We start from the raw sequence: 15299 nt of genomic DNA, 5'->3' as shown, positions 1-15299 counted from the left end.
TGACAGAGAATCAGTTCTGTATAAATCTCTCCATGCTGAAAAACAGCCATTCACCACTACTTTCTCCTTTCTGTCCCTTATTCAATTTTGCATCTATGTTGCACCTGCCCCTTTACTCCCATCTGCTTGAATTTTAACCAATAACCAATCTGTGCTGGTTGTCATTTATCAACCCATGTTCTACCAAGTGACAATGAATTTTGTTCTGAATTATTGTGTCTCAATGTTTCCCCAACACCAGCATTAGACTAACTGGTCTGTTGTTCCTAGCTTCATCCCTCTCCATTATAAACATGGATGTAACATTAACAACCTGCAGTTCTCCAGCTTCACTCCCATATCCAAGGAGGTTTGAAAGATTGTGGCTCAAGCTTCCTCTATTTTCCCCCTTCCTTCCCTCAGGAATCCAGGATGTATCCCATCCAGGTTGTGTGATGTTTCTACTGTGAACGCTGCCAATCTTGTGATGGCCTCCTCTTTATCTATTTTCATCCTATCCAATTTCTCCACCAGCTCCTCCTTTACTGTGAGATTAGCAGCATCCGCTTGTTTCGTGATGACAGATGAACTGTTCTCATTTAGTACCTCAGCCCTCTGCCGCCACAGGATCTCCTAATCAGCTGACCTTTTCAGTAACTGTCTATACATTGGTAAAAGACTTCCGTTTTTGGTTAGGTTACCTTCTAATCTTTTCTCATACACTCCCTTGGCTGACCTAATTTCCTTTTCCAGCTCTCCTCTGTGCTTTCTATATTCTGCCTGGTTCTCTAATGTATTATGAATCTGACAATTATCATCATGCTTCTTTGCAGTTCCCACAGAGCACAGGATGTGTAGGCAACAGCTCTCAGCTGTCCCAACACTTCACTGAAATGAGCCATTTAATTAAAGTTCTTGTTATTTAGAGTGTTCCTCTCTTTCTCTCTTCTACTTTTGCTGTTGTCTCTCGGTTTCAATTACACATCAGCTCCTTCCCCGTCTGCACCTAATCCCCACTCTCCACAAAATCCACATTTTAAACTCTTCACTCTGCAATTCACTCTCTCTGTGTTTGAGCTTGCAGGTCACTCTGGGACTTTTTGTAAAATAATTGTTCTACTTTATTTATTCGAAATCAGTTTGTTTTTAAATTATCAATTCATTTGCACTGTAATTCTAGTTCATCAGAATTCAATGTTTCAATAAATTGGAACTCAAGAAAATCTAGAGATGACTTACTTGTTCTGCAATGACGTGTCTATTCCACTTAGTTCATTAAACCCTGTTCTAAACAGAAAGCTTAATCCAGATAATATCTCGACCTGATGAACTGATGATGCACAGAACTCTCAGCTTTTGACAGGAGTTATTCCGCTTTTGATTTTAACTTGTTTGCTGGTGTCGATTTACTTGGATTCTTCACCTGATTTCTCTGCCGTCCAATGAAGTTCTCCCAGCAGAGTTCTCAATAATAATTTGATTTTTCCTCACAGGATTTCAATCTTGATGGTTTTTGAACTGTTTTGTTAAAGGATTTAGTTTTGTAATTAGCTGTAGCTCCCTAGCTCTCAAGATCAGACAGGAAGTTTAACTGCTGCGTTTTCAAGCAGCTGACAGCTTAATTTGAAAAATCATTGTGACAGGATTTTGGGTTTGAATCCAGTCACAAATCTGGTTGTGATGCCTTGTGGCTCCAGCTGTCATGTGACCTGCCAGGGGGTGACCTCATAATTGCCCCAGTCATGTAGCTGTTGATTGGTCGATTTCTTAAACACTTTCACTGGGACTGACCTGGTCGCAGTCGCCTTTGGAACACAAAGGTGTTTTTTTCAAATCCCACACCGGAATTTGTGTGTAACAAAGAAGACTGATACTCTAGTACAGCACTGAGGGAGGGCTCCACTATTCGAGGTGCTATCCTTCAGAAGACGCATTAAAACAAAGCTCCCTCCAGCCTCTCATTTTGTTGTAAGTGATTCCATGGTGCTCTGCCGAAGACCCGAGCAGTGGCGTTATTCTCCTCCCCCCCGCCCGCGCAGTCACTGATATTTATGTCTCAATCAACAGCCCAAAACATGGTCACATTGGCGCTTTTGGAGGTTTCCTATGTGCAAATTAGCTGCCTCTTTCTGACAGAAAGTGTTTGTTCCTTTTCCCTGGATGAGTTTAGGTTTTGCACAAATAAAACATGAAATGTGACTGAAAACTCAACTCAGGTGGGACTCAAAATCACAACCAATGCATTAGTAATAAAGGATAGAGGGTTTAATTGATCAGAGTGTGTGATGGACTAATGCTTTCTGTATTAAGTACCGATTTCATTGAGATAATATTAGAGAGAGGGAAACAGCTGGATTTTAATTCCACTCCTATGGCTACTATTCCCAAAAACACCACGGAATTGGGTCAACGGGCAGATGTTCCTGCATTAAAATACCCAAATACTGATCAAAGGATTCACAGCTGGTAAAATCTGGGAAATGCAGCTTGGATAGGATACTGCAACATTTACTGGGAGCTGCGCTGTGTGTAGGATTCTAGTTCTGAACTGGAGATTTTCAATATTGAGGGAATAGTGGCATCAACAAATTTTGACAGGGCTGCACCTCGTTTCAGTTCCCTCCAATAACTATTGAGCACAGATCCAGAGTTAACCCTAGAATCATAACCCACATCAAAGATTGAGAACGATAAAATAAACCTCACATTCACACAGAAAATTGGACAGGGTGAACTACTGAACAAATCTAACATGTTACCAGGCACTGACAAACTGCACAATACACACACACATTACCAGAGCCTGACAGATACAGAATGAAGCCCACTACTCCCAGCACCAGCAACTGACCAGTACAGAATAAATCACCCACTCACTACAGTAACGGAGACAGACAAATGCAGAATGAATCCCACATCACACACAGTACAGCTGACCAGTAGATACAGAATACATCTGAGACCGTTTGATATTCAGAAGTTGAGAATACTTTCACATAGTGCCAAACACTGAGACACAGAGGAATCATAAGCACACGTTCAGAATCAAAGTCTGATAGAGACAGAATGAATCCCACAGTCATTAATGAAAATGAAAATAGCAGAAGATGGTTTCAATCCATGGAGCTGTGGGTTATGGGCCCAGCACGCTTCCGCTGAGCCACTCTGCTAGATGGGGAGGTGGTGGCACAGTGTTATTGTCACTGGACTAGTATTCCAGAGACCCAGGGGACCCAGTTTCAAATCCCACCATGGCAGATTGTGAAATTTGAAATCAAAATTCTGATTGTCGATTGTCGTCAAAAACTATGCAAAACCTGCCTCTTTTACATAATCCAACTGGTAACTCCAGGCCCCTACCCACAGTAACGTGGTTGTCTCTTAAATACCCTTAAATCCCTGCAATTAGAAATGGACAAAGTTGTGCACAGCATCAGGGATTGAGTGTTACAAAATGTATCCAACACTCGCACAGATTACCAGAGCCTGACAGACAAAATGAATCCCACTCTCACATACAGCATCACAGACTAACAGATGCAAAATATGTTTCAAAGATTCCCAGATATTGAGAATGACTCCCACATTCCTGTTCAACACTTGACACTGACAGATACAGACTGAATTTGACACTCACATTGAGCAGCAGATGTTGGAATGTCCAAAATTAATCCCACCTTCAGACACAGAACCAGGCTCTGACAGTGAATGAGAAGTCCACAATCAGATAGCACCACAGACTGAACGATCTAGAATCGATACCACATTGACTTACAGTGCCAGAGACTGACAAACACAGGATGAATCACATTTACAGACAGTTACAGGGACTAACAGGTATAGAATCAATCCAACACTCTCATATTGTGGTCTAGAATGACACATACAGCATTTATCCCAAACTGGTATATCATAGAAACAAGGATCAAGAGTAGGCCATTCGGCCCTTTCAGCCTGCACCACCATTCAATATGATCATGGCTGATCCTCTATCTCATCGCCACATTCCCTCTTTCTCTCCATACCCCTTGATGCCCCAAATATCCAAAAATGTACCAATTTCTTTCTTGAATGTACTCTGTGACCCGGCCTCCACAGCCTTCTGTGGTTGAGAATTCCACAGGCTGACCACCCTCTCAGTGAAGACGAGACCATGAAGCAGCACTGAAACATCTTTATGGGGTATGTGGAACATTCCTTGTTCCAGTCCGACTCAGATCCCCTCCCGCAACTCTTTCTTCGGTACACCGATGACCATTTCTGTGCTGCTTCATGCTCTCACCTGGACCTGGAAAAAATGATCAATTTTGCTTCCAATTTCCATCCCTCCATCACCTTCATGGTCCATCTCTGACACTTCCCTTCCTTGACCTCTCTGTCTCATTTTCTGTCGATAGACTGTACATCAATATTCAATACAATCCACTGGTTCTCCCTTATCTTTTCTACTAGTTACACCCTCCAAAAACTTCAGTAGATTAGTTAAGCATGATTTCCCTTCCATAAACCCATACTGACTTTGTCTAATCCTATTAATGCTTTCCAAGTGTTCAGTTACCATGTCTTTTATAATAGACTCTAGAATTTTCCCCACGACTGATGTTAGGCTAACTGGCCTGTAGTTCTGTTTTTTCTCTCCCTCCTTGTTTAAATAGCGGGGTTACAATTGCCACCCTCCAATCTGTAGGAATTGCTCCCGAGTCGAGAGATTTTCGATGATGACCACCAATGCATCCAATATTTCCAGGGCCACTTCCTATAGTAGTCTGGGATGTTGATCAAGTTCTGGGGATTTTCAGCCTTTAACCCCATTAATTTCTTGGCCACAATTTTTTTAACTAATACTAGTTTTCTTCAATTCCTCCCTCTTGCTAGACACTTGGTTCTCTAACATTTCTGGAAAATGATTTGTGTCCTCTTTTGTGAAGACTGAACTAAAATATGTGTTCAATTCTCCTACCATTTCTTTGTTCCCCATTATAATTTCCCCCGTTTCTGACTGTAAGGGTCCTACATTTGTCTTTGCTAATCTTTTTCTCTTCACATATTTATAGAAGCCTTTACAGTCAGTTTTTATGTCCGTTGTAAGTTTAATCTCATACTCCATTTTCCCCTTCTTGACGAATCTTTTTGTCCACTTTTGCTGAATCCTAAACTGCTCCAAATCTTCAGGCTTGCTCTCTTTTCTGGCAATTTAATATGTCTCCTCTTTGGATCTAATTCTATCCCTAATTTCTTTTGTAAGCCATGGTTGGGCCACCTTTCCTATTTTATTTTTGTGCCAGACAGGAATGAATAATTGTTGTAATTCATGCATACGTTCCTTAAATATTAGCCATTGCCTATCCACTGGTCAACCTTTTAATTACGGTTCCCCAGTCCATCATTGCCAACTCGTGCCTCAGACCCTCGTAGCTCCTTTTATTTAGGTTCAGGACCTTCGTTTTGAATTCAACTTCTTCACTATCCATTCTAATGAACAATTCCATCATTTTATGGTCGCTGTTCCCCAAGGGAGTTAATTCTTTCTCATTGCATGGCACCCAGTCTATGATAGCCTGCTCTCTAGTTGGTTCCTCAATGTCTTGGTCCATAAAACCATCACGTACACACTCCAGTAAATCCTCCTCCACAGCATTATTGCTGTGTGTTTTGTCCAATCTATATGTAGATTAAAATTACAGTTGTATCCTTATTGCATGCATCTCTAATTTCCTGCTTAATGCCTTTCCTTACATCTCCGTTACTGTTTAGAGTCCTATAGACAACCCCCACCAACGTTTTCTGTCCCTTGGTGTTTCTTATCTCCAGCCAAACAGATTCCTCATCATGATTTTCTAAGCCAATATCTTTCCTCACTATTGCATTGATTTCCTCCAATACTAACAGTGCCACCCCACCTCCTTTCCCGATTGGTCTGCCCTTCCTAAATATTCAATACCCCTGGATGTTCAGTTTGCATCCTTGATCACCCTGTAGACATGTTTTCATAATTGCAAATATATCATAACCGTTTAAACCTATTTGCACCGTGAATTCATCTACCTTATTACAAATGTTACACACATTAAGATATGATGCCTTTCAACTTTTCTTTAACTTTGTAACCACCTTCGCTTTATTTTGCACTCTGACCCCATTTGTTTTTCACACTTTTTTTTCTGCCTTTCACTTTTGATTCTAACTTTTCTGTCTTTTGTTTCTATCCTCGTTTCCCCTTCCTCTGTCTCCCTACTCAGGTTCCCATCCCCCTGCCATTCTAGTTTAAACCCTCCCCAACCGCACTAGCAAACACTTTCCTCCACCACCACCACCACCCCACCACCCCCAACGCCTCCACTCCCATCACCCCCCCACCTCCAACCCCTCCACTCCCACCACCCCCCCACCCCCAACCTCTCCACCCCTGAGGACATTGGCTTCGGTTCTGCCCAGATGCAACCTGTCCTGTTTGTACTGGTCCCACTTTCCCCAGAAGCGGTCCCAATGTCCCAGGAAACTGAATGCCTCCTCCCAACACCATTTCTTCAGCCATGTATCTATCTGATATATCCTGTTATTTCTACTCTCGCTGGCACGTGACACTGGTAATAATCCTGAGATTACTACCTTTGATGTCCTACTTTTTAGTTCACATACTAACTCCCTATATTCAGCTTGTAGGAGCTCATTGTTTTATTTTTTACTTATGTTGTTGGTACCAATATGCACCATGACCACTGGCTGTTCACACCGCCCTCCGCCCCCCCTTCACAATTCCCTGCAGCTCTCTGGGACATCCTTGATCCTGGCACCAGGGATGCAACAGACCATCCTGGAGTCTATTTTGTGGGCCACAGCAACGCCTGTCTGTTCCCCTTACTATTGAATCCCCTATCACTATAGCCCGGCCACTCTCCTTCCTCCCCTCTTTTGCAGCAGAGCCACCCGTGATGCCATGGACTTCTGCTGCTTTCCCCTGAGATGTTGCCTCCCCCAGCAGTATCCAAAACGGTATATATGTTAGAGAGGGGGACGGCCACAGGGGACTCCTGTACTACTTGCCTCCCTCTACTCTGCCTGGTGGTCACCCATTCCCTTTCTGCCTGTTCAGTCTTTACCTGCAGTGTGACCGCCTCACTGAATGTGCTGTCCCCGATAGCATCACAGATGCTCGAAAGTGAATCCACCCGCAGCTCCAGCTCCGAAATGCAGTTAGCCAGTAGCTGCAGCTGGACGCACTTCCTGCACACATGCTCACAGGGTCACTGGAAGTGTCCATGAATTCCCACATAGCACAGGAGGAGCATATCGCGGGTGTGAGCTCTGCTGCCTTCTGTTCCCTTTAATTTAAGCTTGTTAGTTACTCCCTTTTAAAGAATACTAAATACACTAGGGTCCTTATTCCACTCCTACTACAGTCCAAAGTCCTCACATTATTTTGTTTAAACTGATGGACTGCAGCAGTTTAATTAATAGAATAAGTAGAAGTACTTACCTGACCTACTTACTGCGTCATATTTTGAATCGTGATGTTACTTTGAACTCCACCGCCTGGAGGCCCTGAGGGTCCGCCTCTCCTCTCCGGACTTGGCGTCCGTCAGAGGGAGAGAATGAAACCCTCACTCACTCACATGCACAGCTAACTGACAGATGCACAATGAGTCTCAAACACTATCACAGTCAGACACAGAACAACATCAACAATCACTTTCAGTCCCAGAGCCTGACAAGCACAGAATGAATCCCAGACTCTCTCACTGTAGCACGGCCTTACAAACAGTGAATGAATCCCAAACTCATTCACAGTATCAGAGTGAGTAAATCCCACACTCGCACACCTTATCAGGGGCTCTCTGTTACAGATGGAATCCCGCTTTCCCGTATAGTCTCTCTCTGTGGAGAACGGACCCTCGCAAAACAATCAGGCGACATTCCCCGATGTATAGTAAAACACTGAGGAACTGTGGCTGGAGAGAGTCTTTGTAAAATGTATTTCCTGACTAAAGTAAATGGGCTGATGACGGGGTGGGAGGAGGAGTGAGGGCGAGAAATCACAATCTGATTGGCCTGGTTCCATATCCAATCCTGAAATTATATATTTAGAGGCTGGTTTAGCCTTTAAACTGTCCATTCAGAGTCATCTTTTCCCAATCCTTCATTAGCATAGAACTGGGAGACTCTCTATTTAATCGGCGCTCGGAAGGGGTTTGGTTTATTTCTGTGTCTGAAACTGAAGATGGTTGATGAGAAGAAACCAGCTCCCAAGAAGGGAGCCAAGAAAGCCTTAAAGAAGCCGGTAGCAAAGGGCGGCAAAAAGCGGGGAAAGTTGAGGAATTAGAGTTTCTCCTGACCATTTTCTGAACAGATTCACCAGTCAGAGTTACAAGGACTATTAATACAATCTGCTCGACAATCCGCCTTTTTAGACTCTGTGAGGAACCGCCCCGAACAGTAATTGGCTGCAGCCTTACGCCCAGGCAGTTGAGTCCAAAATCGAAGCAATGAATTAATCCCTGGCAACTCCGGTCCTCATTGGTCGAGTTGTTTTTAATTGTCCATTTAAAACTTCCGCCTTTTTTTGCAGCCGTTTCCCGTCTCGACAATAGACTTCGTTCTTCCCTTTTATGAAAATTATAAATACCATTTTTCACACTCTCTCACTATTTCCTAACCCCAATGAAATTCCAGTTCATGTAACCTGTCCCGGCAATTTGTAACCCCGCATCATCCTGGTGAATCTGCTCATTTTTGGATAGAAACACCAGTCTGTTGTTTGAACTGTGTAAAGTCAGTGCTGAATTTCCCAGGCAATAACTGAATTATTAATATAATAATAATTGAGTATTGCTCCATACAGCACAACCAACCTTTAAAATATCCGCTCGCTTAGAGGGCTGGAATGGGTAATAAAATAGAAACGGTGCTGGGGGCATCAGACCCCTTCCCATTGCCCTCATTCTGGGCTGTTCATTCCGATAAAGAGCGGGAACGGGAGCGGCTCGAAGCTCCCCCTGTTCCCGGTCTGAGTCTTGACGGACATCCGTGCGAATATTGGGATTAGGAGCAGGAGGAGGCCGCTCAGCCCATCGAGCCTGTTCCGCCATTCAGAGAGATCGTGGCTGATCTGATTGTAACCTCAACTCCACTCACGGATTGAACGGCTGATATCAGAGGAACCGCCGGATCCTGTCATTACTATCCGACCCATTATTCATCTAGAACAAAACCTTTCGACAATATGAAGCAGTGGAGAGACTTTTCAGTGTCAGTGCAGAATGTGCCATCCGGGTAAATAAACAACGAGCAAACTGAGATTCTCAGTACATTCCCCGCCAGAACAAACCAGGCACTAACATTCCCGATCACAGCCCATCCCAGCTCCCGAGTCTCTGCTCTCTCTGTGAGGCGGTGGGTGGCTCTTAAAAGAGCCTTTGTTGTGTGTTTGGTAGAAAGGGTCGAATTGTTTAGCCGCCGAATCCATAGAGAGTGCGGCCCTGGCGTTTCAGAGCGTACACCACATCCATGGCAGTGACCGTCTTGCGCTTGGCGTGTTCAGTGTAGGTGACCGCATCCCTGATCACATTCTCCAGGAAAACCTTCAGCACCCCGCGAGTCTCCTCATAGATCAAACCCGAGATCCGCTTGACACCGCCACGGCGAGCCAGGCGGCGGATTGCTGGTTTGGTGATGCCCTGGATATTATCACGAAGCACTTTGCGGTGCCGCTTTGCTCCGCCTTTACCCAGTCCTTTGCCTCCTTTCCCTCTGCCAGACATGATGATTCTTCACTGAGATCGCTGCAGTATGAGAGACGAACGGCTTCACGCTCCTCTTTTATATAGCCCGCCCCGACCTAACTGAGAAAGGAGCAGTGAGAGAGGAGGGGCAGTGAGGAGACTGAGTGACAGACAGAACAGAGGGGTGTCTTTGATAATCCAGCTCCGCCCCCTGCCTGCTCGAACCGACGTTTCTTTTTCGATTATCGACAATGGAAGTTAACACAGCGCTCTGCACAAAACTTATAGATTGGAGCTTCATGTTCAAAGGTTCTAGAAACCCGCAGCTTTTAAATAAAGTGCTTTACAAAGAAAATTCAGTACTACTCCCGCCCAAGTACATACCCTGTTAAATCCGTCTGTTTCCGCTTCACTCCCAGCTTCTGTTCTATCCCCACACACCTCCCCTCCAGGAGGGTTGAGCAGTTTACCGACACCTCACTCCAGCTGAACTAGACAAACTCATGTGTTGGGCTTTGAGTTGTAACGCGGGGTTTCTGCGCCCGGGTAACTGTCTTACACACACTCACCCTGAATCTGTGAAAAGGGAACGAGCAGAAACTGACAGAGCAGCTGAACAAATCCCCAGTTACAATGGGGCACGGACACCGCTCTGTTTTATTGCAGATTGGGGGAGGGGCTGGGTATAGTGCATGTCAGTGAGATACCGGGAATTTTCAATTTAATATAAATCATTCCAGTGTGAAACCTGCTCCCAGCGCCGGGACAGGGACATTTGATTCGGGGATCAGCTCTTTCCTGAGAGACGTGGGCGGCTCTGAGAAGAGCCTTTGTGTTCAGAGGTTTACAATTTGCTCGGCTGGTTTCATTTCTTTCCTGGCGCTGCTTTCTTAGCCTTTGCTGCTTTCACTTTGGGCTTGGCCTTCGATTTATCCACTTTTTTTAAAGCCTTTCCGCCCGTGAGCTTCTTGGGGGGAGATTTTTTCTTCAGCGCTGCTTTCTTCACCGCCTTTTTTGGAGTTGCCGCCTTCTTGCTGCTTGTTTTCTTGACTGTTGCTTTCTTCGCTGGGGATTTCTTGGCTGCTACTTTCCTGGCTGGAGATTTCTTAGCTGCTGGTTTCTTTGTTTTCACCTTCTTGGCCGCTGGTTTCTTCACTAAAGATTTCTTGGCTGTTGGTTTCTTCTCCTTCTTTCCCACTTTCCCCTGGGATTCCTTCTTAGGGATTTTGAAGGAGCCGGAGGCGCCCTGTCCCTTTACCTGCACCAGGGAGCCGCTCTCCACCTTCCTCCTGATACTGAGCCTGATCTGGGAGCCGAGCTTCCCCACATCGACACCGCTGCCAGACAAAGCTTTCTTTATCGCGGCCAGGGACATCCCCTTGCGATCGCTGCAACCCGCCACAATCTTGAGGATCTGTTCGCCTAACTTGGGACCGGCTGCCTTCGATCGGGAAGCCGCCTTCTTCTTCTTGGGAGATTTGACTTGAGCGGCAGCGGCTGGAGGAGCCGTTTCGGCGGCTGCAGTATCAGTCATATCCGAGACTGTGTGTAAAATCTCTCTGACAGTCAGAACTGGATCAGAAATGAAAGCAGTGGTGGCGGCTCAGAGCAACTTAAAGACAGAGAGCGGACGGGGCAGAGACAACCTGCTGTCAGCTCCCGGCTCCTCCAGCCTCTCTGTGTTTCTCTCTCCTCATAAACTCCCCAATTCCACTTCAAATTGGACATTTCAGATTCCCACACTCGCTTCCTTCTGTTAACAAAATCCGAATCTTTGTTGTCGAGAAAGTTCCATCTGAATTAAAGGCAGCAATTTCGATTTAAACCCGTTTCTTTGCTGCTTTGATCGCGCCCTCTCAGCCGAGTGCTGACTTCTTCTCTGTGTTTCCACTGAAATCTTGAAATTAACGAAATATTTCCCTTAAATTCTCTCTTCAGGGCTGAGCAGGGGAGCATCGCGATCTTATGACAGGGAAATGTTGTGATTTTATACAAGAATGACTCGGAAATCTGGCGCTGAGGCCGGACACACAAACACAGTGACATTAGTCTAACCCGCCCGCCCCTTTAACACACTCTCGCTGATACAATGTCACCGTCAGCCTGTTCCTGCCCCACGGAACTCATTTCTTGCTATCTTGACTCCATTTTCTCTCCCCTTGTCCAGTCACTTCTCACCTGCATCCGTGATTCCTCTGACAGCCTACATCATATCAACAATTTCCAGTTCCCTGACCCCAACCGCCTCCTCTTCACCATGGACGCCCAATCCCTCTGCACCTCCATCCCCGACCAGGATGGTCTGATGGCTCTCTGCTTCTTCCTCGAACAGAGGCTCGAACAATCCCCATCCACCACTACTCTCCTCTGTCTGGCTGAACTTGTTCTCACACTGAACAATTTCTCCTTAAACTCCTCTCACTTCCTCCTCATAAAAGGTGTGGCTATGGGTACCCGCATGGGCCCCAGCTATGCCTGCCTCTTTATGGGTATGTGGAACATTCCTTGTTCCAGTCCTACTCCGGCCCTCTCCCACAACTCTTTCTCTGGTACATCGATGATTGCTTCGTTGCTGCTTCATGCTCTCCTCTGGACTTGGAAAAATTTATTAATTTTGCTTTCAATTTCCACCCCTCCATCATTTTCCATTCATGGTCCATCTCTGACACTTCCCTTCCCTTCCTTGACCTCTCTGTCTCAATTTCTGGTGATAGATTGTCCACCAATATTCATTACAAGCCTATCGACTCCCACAGCTACCTCGACTACAGCTCCTCACACCCCGCTTCCTGTAAAGACTCCATCCTATTCTCTCAGTTCCTTCACCTCCGTCTCATCTGTTCTGATGCCACTTTAAAAAACAGTTCCTCTGACATGACTTCCTTCTTCTTTAACCGAGGTTTTCCACCCACGGTGGTTGACAGGGCCCTCAACCGTGTCCGGCCCATCTCCCGCGCATCCACCCTCACACCTTCCTCTCCCTCCCAGAACCATGATAGGGTCCCACTTGTCCTCACTTATTACCCCCCCCAGCCTCCGCATTCAAAGGATCATCCTCCGCCATTTTCGCCAACTCCAGCATGTTGCCACCACCAAACACATCTTTCATTCGCACCCCCCCTGGTGGAATTCCACAGGGATCGTTCCCTCCTGGTCCACTCCTCCATCAACCCCCTCCCACGGCGCCTTCCCATGCAACCGCAGAAGGTGCAACACGTTCGCCTTTACTTACACTCTCCTCACCATCCAATAGCCCAAACATTCCTTTCAAATGAAGCAGCTTTTCCCTTGCACTTCCCTCAATTTAGTTTACTGCATTCGTTGCTCCCTATGCGGTTTCCTCTACATTGGAGAGACCAAACGCAGACTGGGTGACCACTTTGCAGAATACCTTCGGTCTGTCCGCAAGCATGAGCCAGACCTCCCTGTCGCTTGCCATTTCAACACTCCACCCTGCTCTCATGCCCACATGTCCGTCCTTGGCCTGCTGCATTGTTCCAGTGAAACTCAACGCAAACTGGAGGAATATCACCTCATCTCCCGACTGGGCACTTAACAGCCTTCTGGAATGAATATTGAGTTCATCAATTTTAGATCATGAACTCTCTCCTCCGTCCCCAACCCCTTTCCGATCCCCGTTTTTATTCCCCAATAATTTATATAGATTTTGCTTTTCCCACCTATTTCCATTATTTTTAAATGTATTTCCGTCCATTGTTTTATCTCTACCTTTTAACCTATTTCAATCCCTTACCTTCACCCCACCCGCACGAGGGCTATCTGTACCTTGCTTGTCCTGCTTTCTACCCTTAATTAGCACATTCCTTAGATAATATCACCACCTTCAACACCTCTTTGTCCTTTTGTCTATGACATTTTTTGGCTATCTCCACCTATCAATGGCCCTCTATCCAGCTCTACCTGCCCCACACCCCCTCTCCCTTAAACCAGCTTATATTTCACCTCTTTTCTGTTTTTACTTAGTTCTTAGTTGAAGAGTCATACGGACTCGAAACGTTAACTGTGTTCGTCTCTGCAGATGCTGCCAGACCTGCTGAGTTTTTCCAGGTATTTTTATTTTTGTTCACATCTACACTTTGACAGGACAAACATGTTCTCAGATTTACCGCTCCCAGGACAGGCTTTCCTCTCCTCTCGGCCTGTGCTGTGGATTCTCGGGAATTAGTTGTAGTTTCCCAGCTCAGTAACTGTTAAACCCTCTGAGGCCGGAGCTGCTCACAGTGTCTGTTCCCCAGATTCAGGAGGCTGCAGCCAATCACAGCTGTGCCTGGATTAACCCGTGACTGGTTTAAATTATTATCTTGTTCACAGGCAAATTTATTTTTGATCATTGGAGGGGTCATCGAATGAAACTTTGTGGGTAGAGCTTAGGAATAAAAAACGGGCAACCACATTATTAGGTGTTTATTATAGACCCCCAGATAGTCAGCGGGAAATTGAGGAGCAAATATGTGCACAATTTGTGGAGGTGTGTAAAAACAATGACAATAGGGTGATTATATTAGGTGATTTCAACTTTCCCAACATTAATTGGGATAGACAGAGTGTTAAGGAATTGAATGGAGTGCATTTCATGAATTGTGTACAGGAGAACGTTTTCGGTCAATATGTAGAGGGTCTAATAAAGGACGGTGTATTCCTGGACCTAATTCTGGTGAATGAAGCTGAACAGGTGGCTGAGGTGGTGTTGGGCGAGCATTTTAGTGATAGCGACCACAACATGGTACAGTTTAAGTTTGTTATGGACAAAGAAATCGAAAAGTTGCAAAAAAATGTTTTGGATTGGGGGAGAGTGGATTTTAGTTAAATAAGGCAAGATCTGGCCAAGATAGACTGGGAACAGTCACTTGTGGGAGAATCTACAGAGGAACAGTGGGGGGTGTTCATAAAGGAAACGGAGTGGGCACAGGTTCAACATGTTCCCTCTAGGGTGATAGGAAGTAGTAACAAGCCCAGAGAACGATGGATGACCAGAGATATTCAGGTTAAGATGAGATAGAAAATAGAGGCTTTTAGCAGGTACAAGGAATGCAAATCAGCAGAGGCATTAGTGGAGTACAGACAGTGCAGTGTGTAGCTTAAGAAAGCAATTAGGAGAGCAAAGAGGGGATATGAGAGAGCTCTGGCTGGTAAAAGAAGGGAAAATCCCAAGATATTCAATCAGTATATCAATGGGAAGAGGATAACCAGGGAAATAGTATATGGGATCAAGTGGGCATTCCATGGGTGGAGTCAGAGGACATCAGTTTTGAATGAATACTTCACGTCCGTCTTCACCCAAGAGAATGAGGATGAATGTATTGAACTCGGGGAGAAAGACTGCGAGGTACTTAAGCAAATTGATATAGCGATTGACAAGGTATTGGTGGTGTTGGCAGGTTTAAAAGTGGACAAATCTCCAGGTTTGGATGATTTGTGTCCCAGACTGCTTAGGGAGGCAAGGGAGGAGATCACAATGGCTCGGACCCAAATTTTAATTCCTCTCTGGCCACGGGGAAGGTGCCAGAGGACTGGAGAACAGCTAATGTGGTTCCGCTATTTAAGAAGGGTTGTAGAGATAAACCAGGGAACTACAGGCCA

General features: G+C 45.4%; 1 protein-coding gene across 1 annotated transcript; it reads right to left on the bottom strand.

The window, feature by feature from the left end:
• Positions 1 to 10563: 10563 nt before the first annotated feature.
• Positions 10564 to 11232, bottom strand: LOC144670390 (histone H1-like). The gene has a single exon (XM_078532872.1). It carries the CDS (start codon positions 11230 to 11232, stop codon positions 10564 to 10566), a length of 669 nt encoding a protein of 222 aa, XP_078388998.1.
• Positions 11233 to 15299: the final 4067 nt, after the last annotated feature.

The sequence above is a fragment of the Cetorhinus maximus genome, chromosome 31, assembly GCF_964194155.1.
Source record: "Cetorhinus maximus chromosome 31, sCetMax3.hap1.1, whole genome shotgun sequence".
In the NCBI taxonomy this organism is placed as follows: domain Eukaryota; kingdom Metazoa; phylum Chordata; class Chondrichthyes; order Lamniformes; family Cetorhinidae; genus Cetorhinus; species Cetorhinus maximus.
This window is presented reverse-complemented; position numbering and strand designations above follow the sequence as displayed.

Coding starts and splice junctions, on each gene's coding strand:
- LOC144670390 (XM_078532872.1), bottom strand. CDS start 11,232: ATGACTGATACTGCAGCCGCCGAAACGGCTCCTCCAGCCGCTGCCGCT.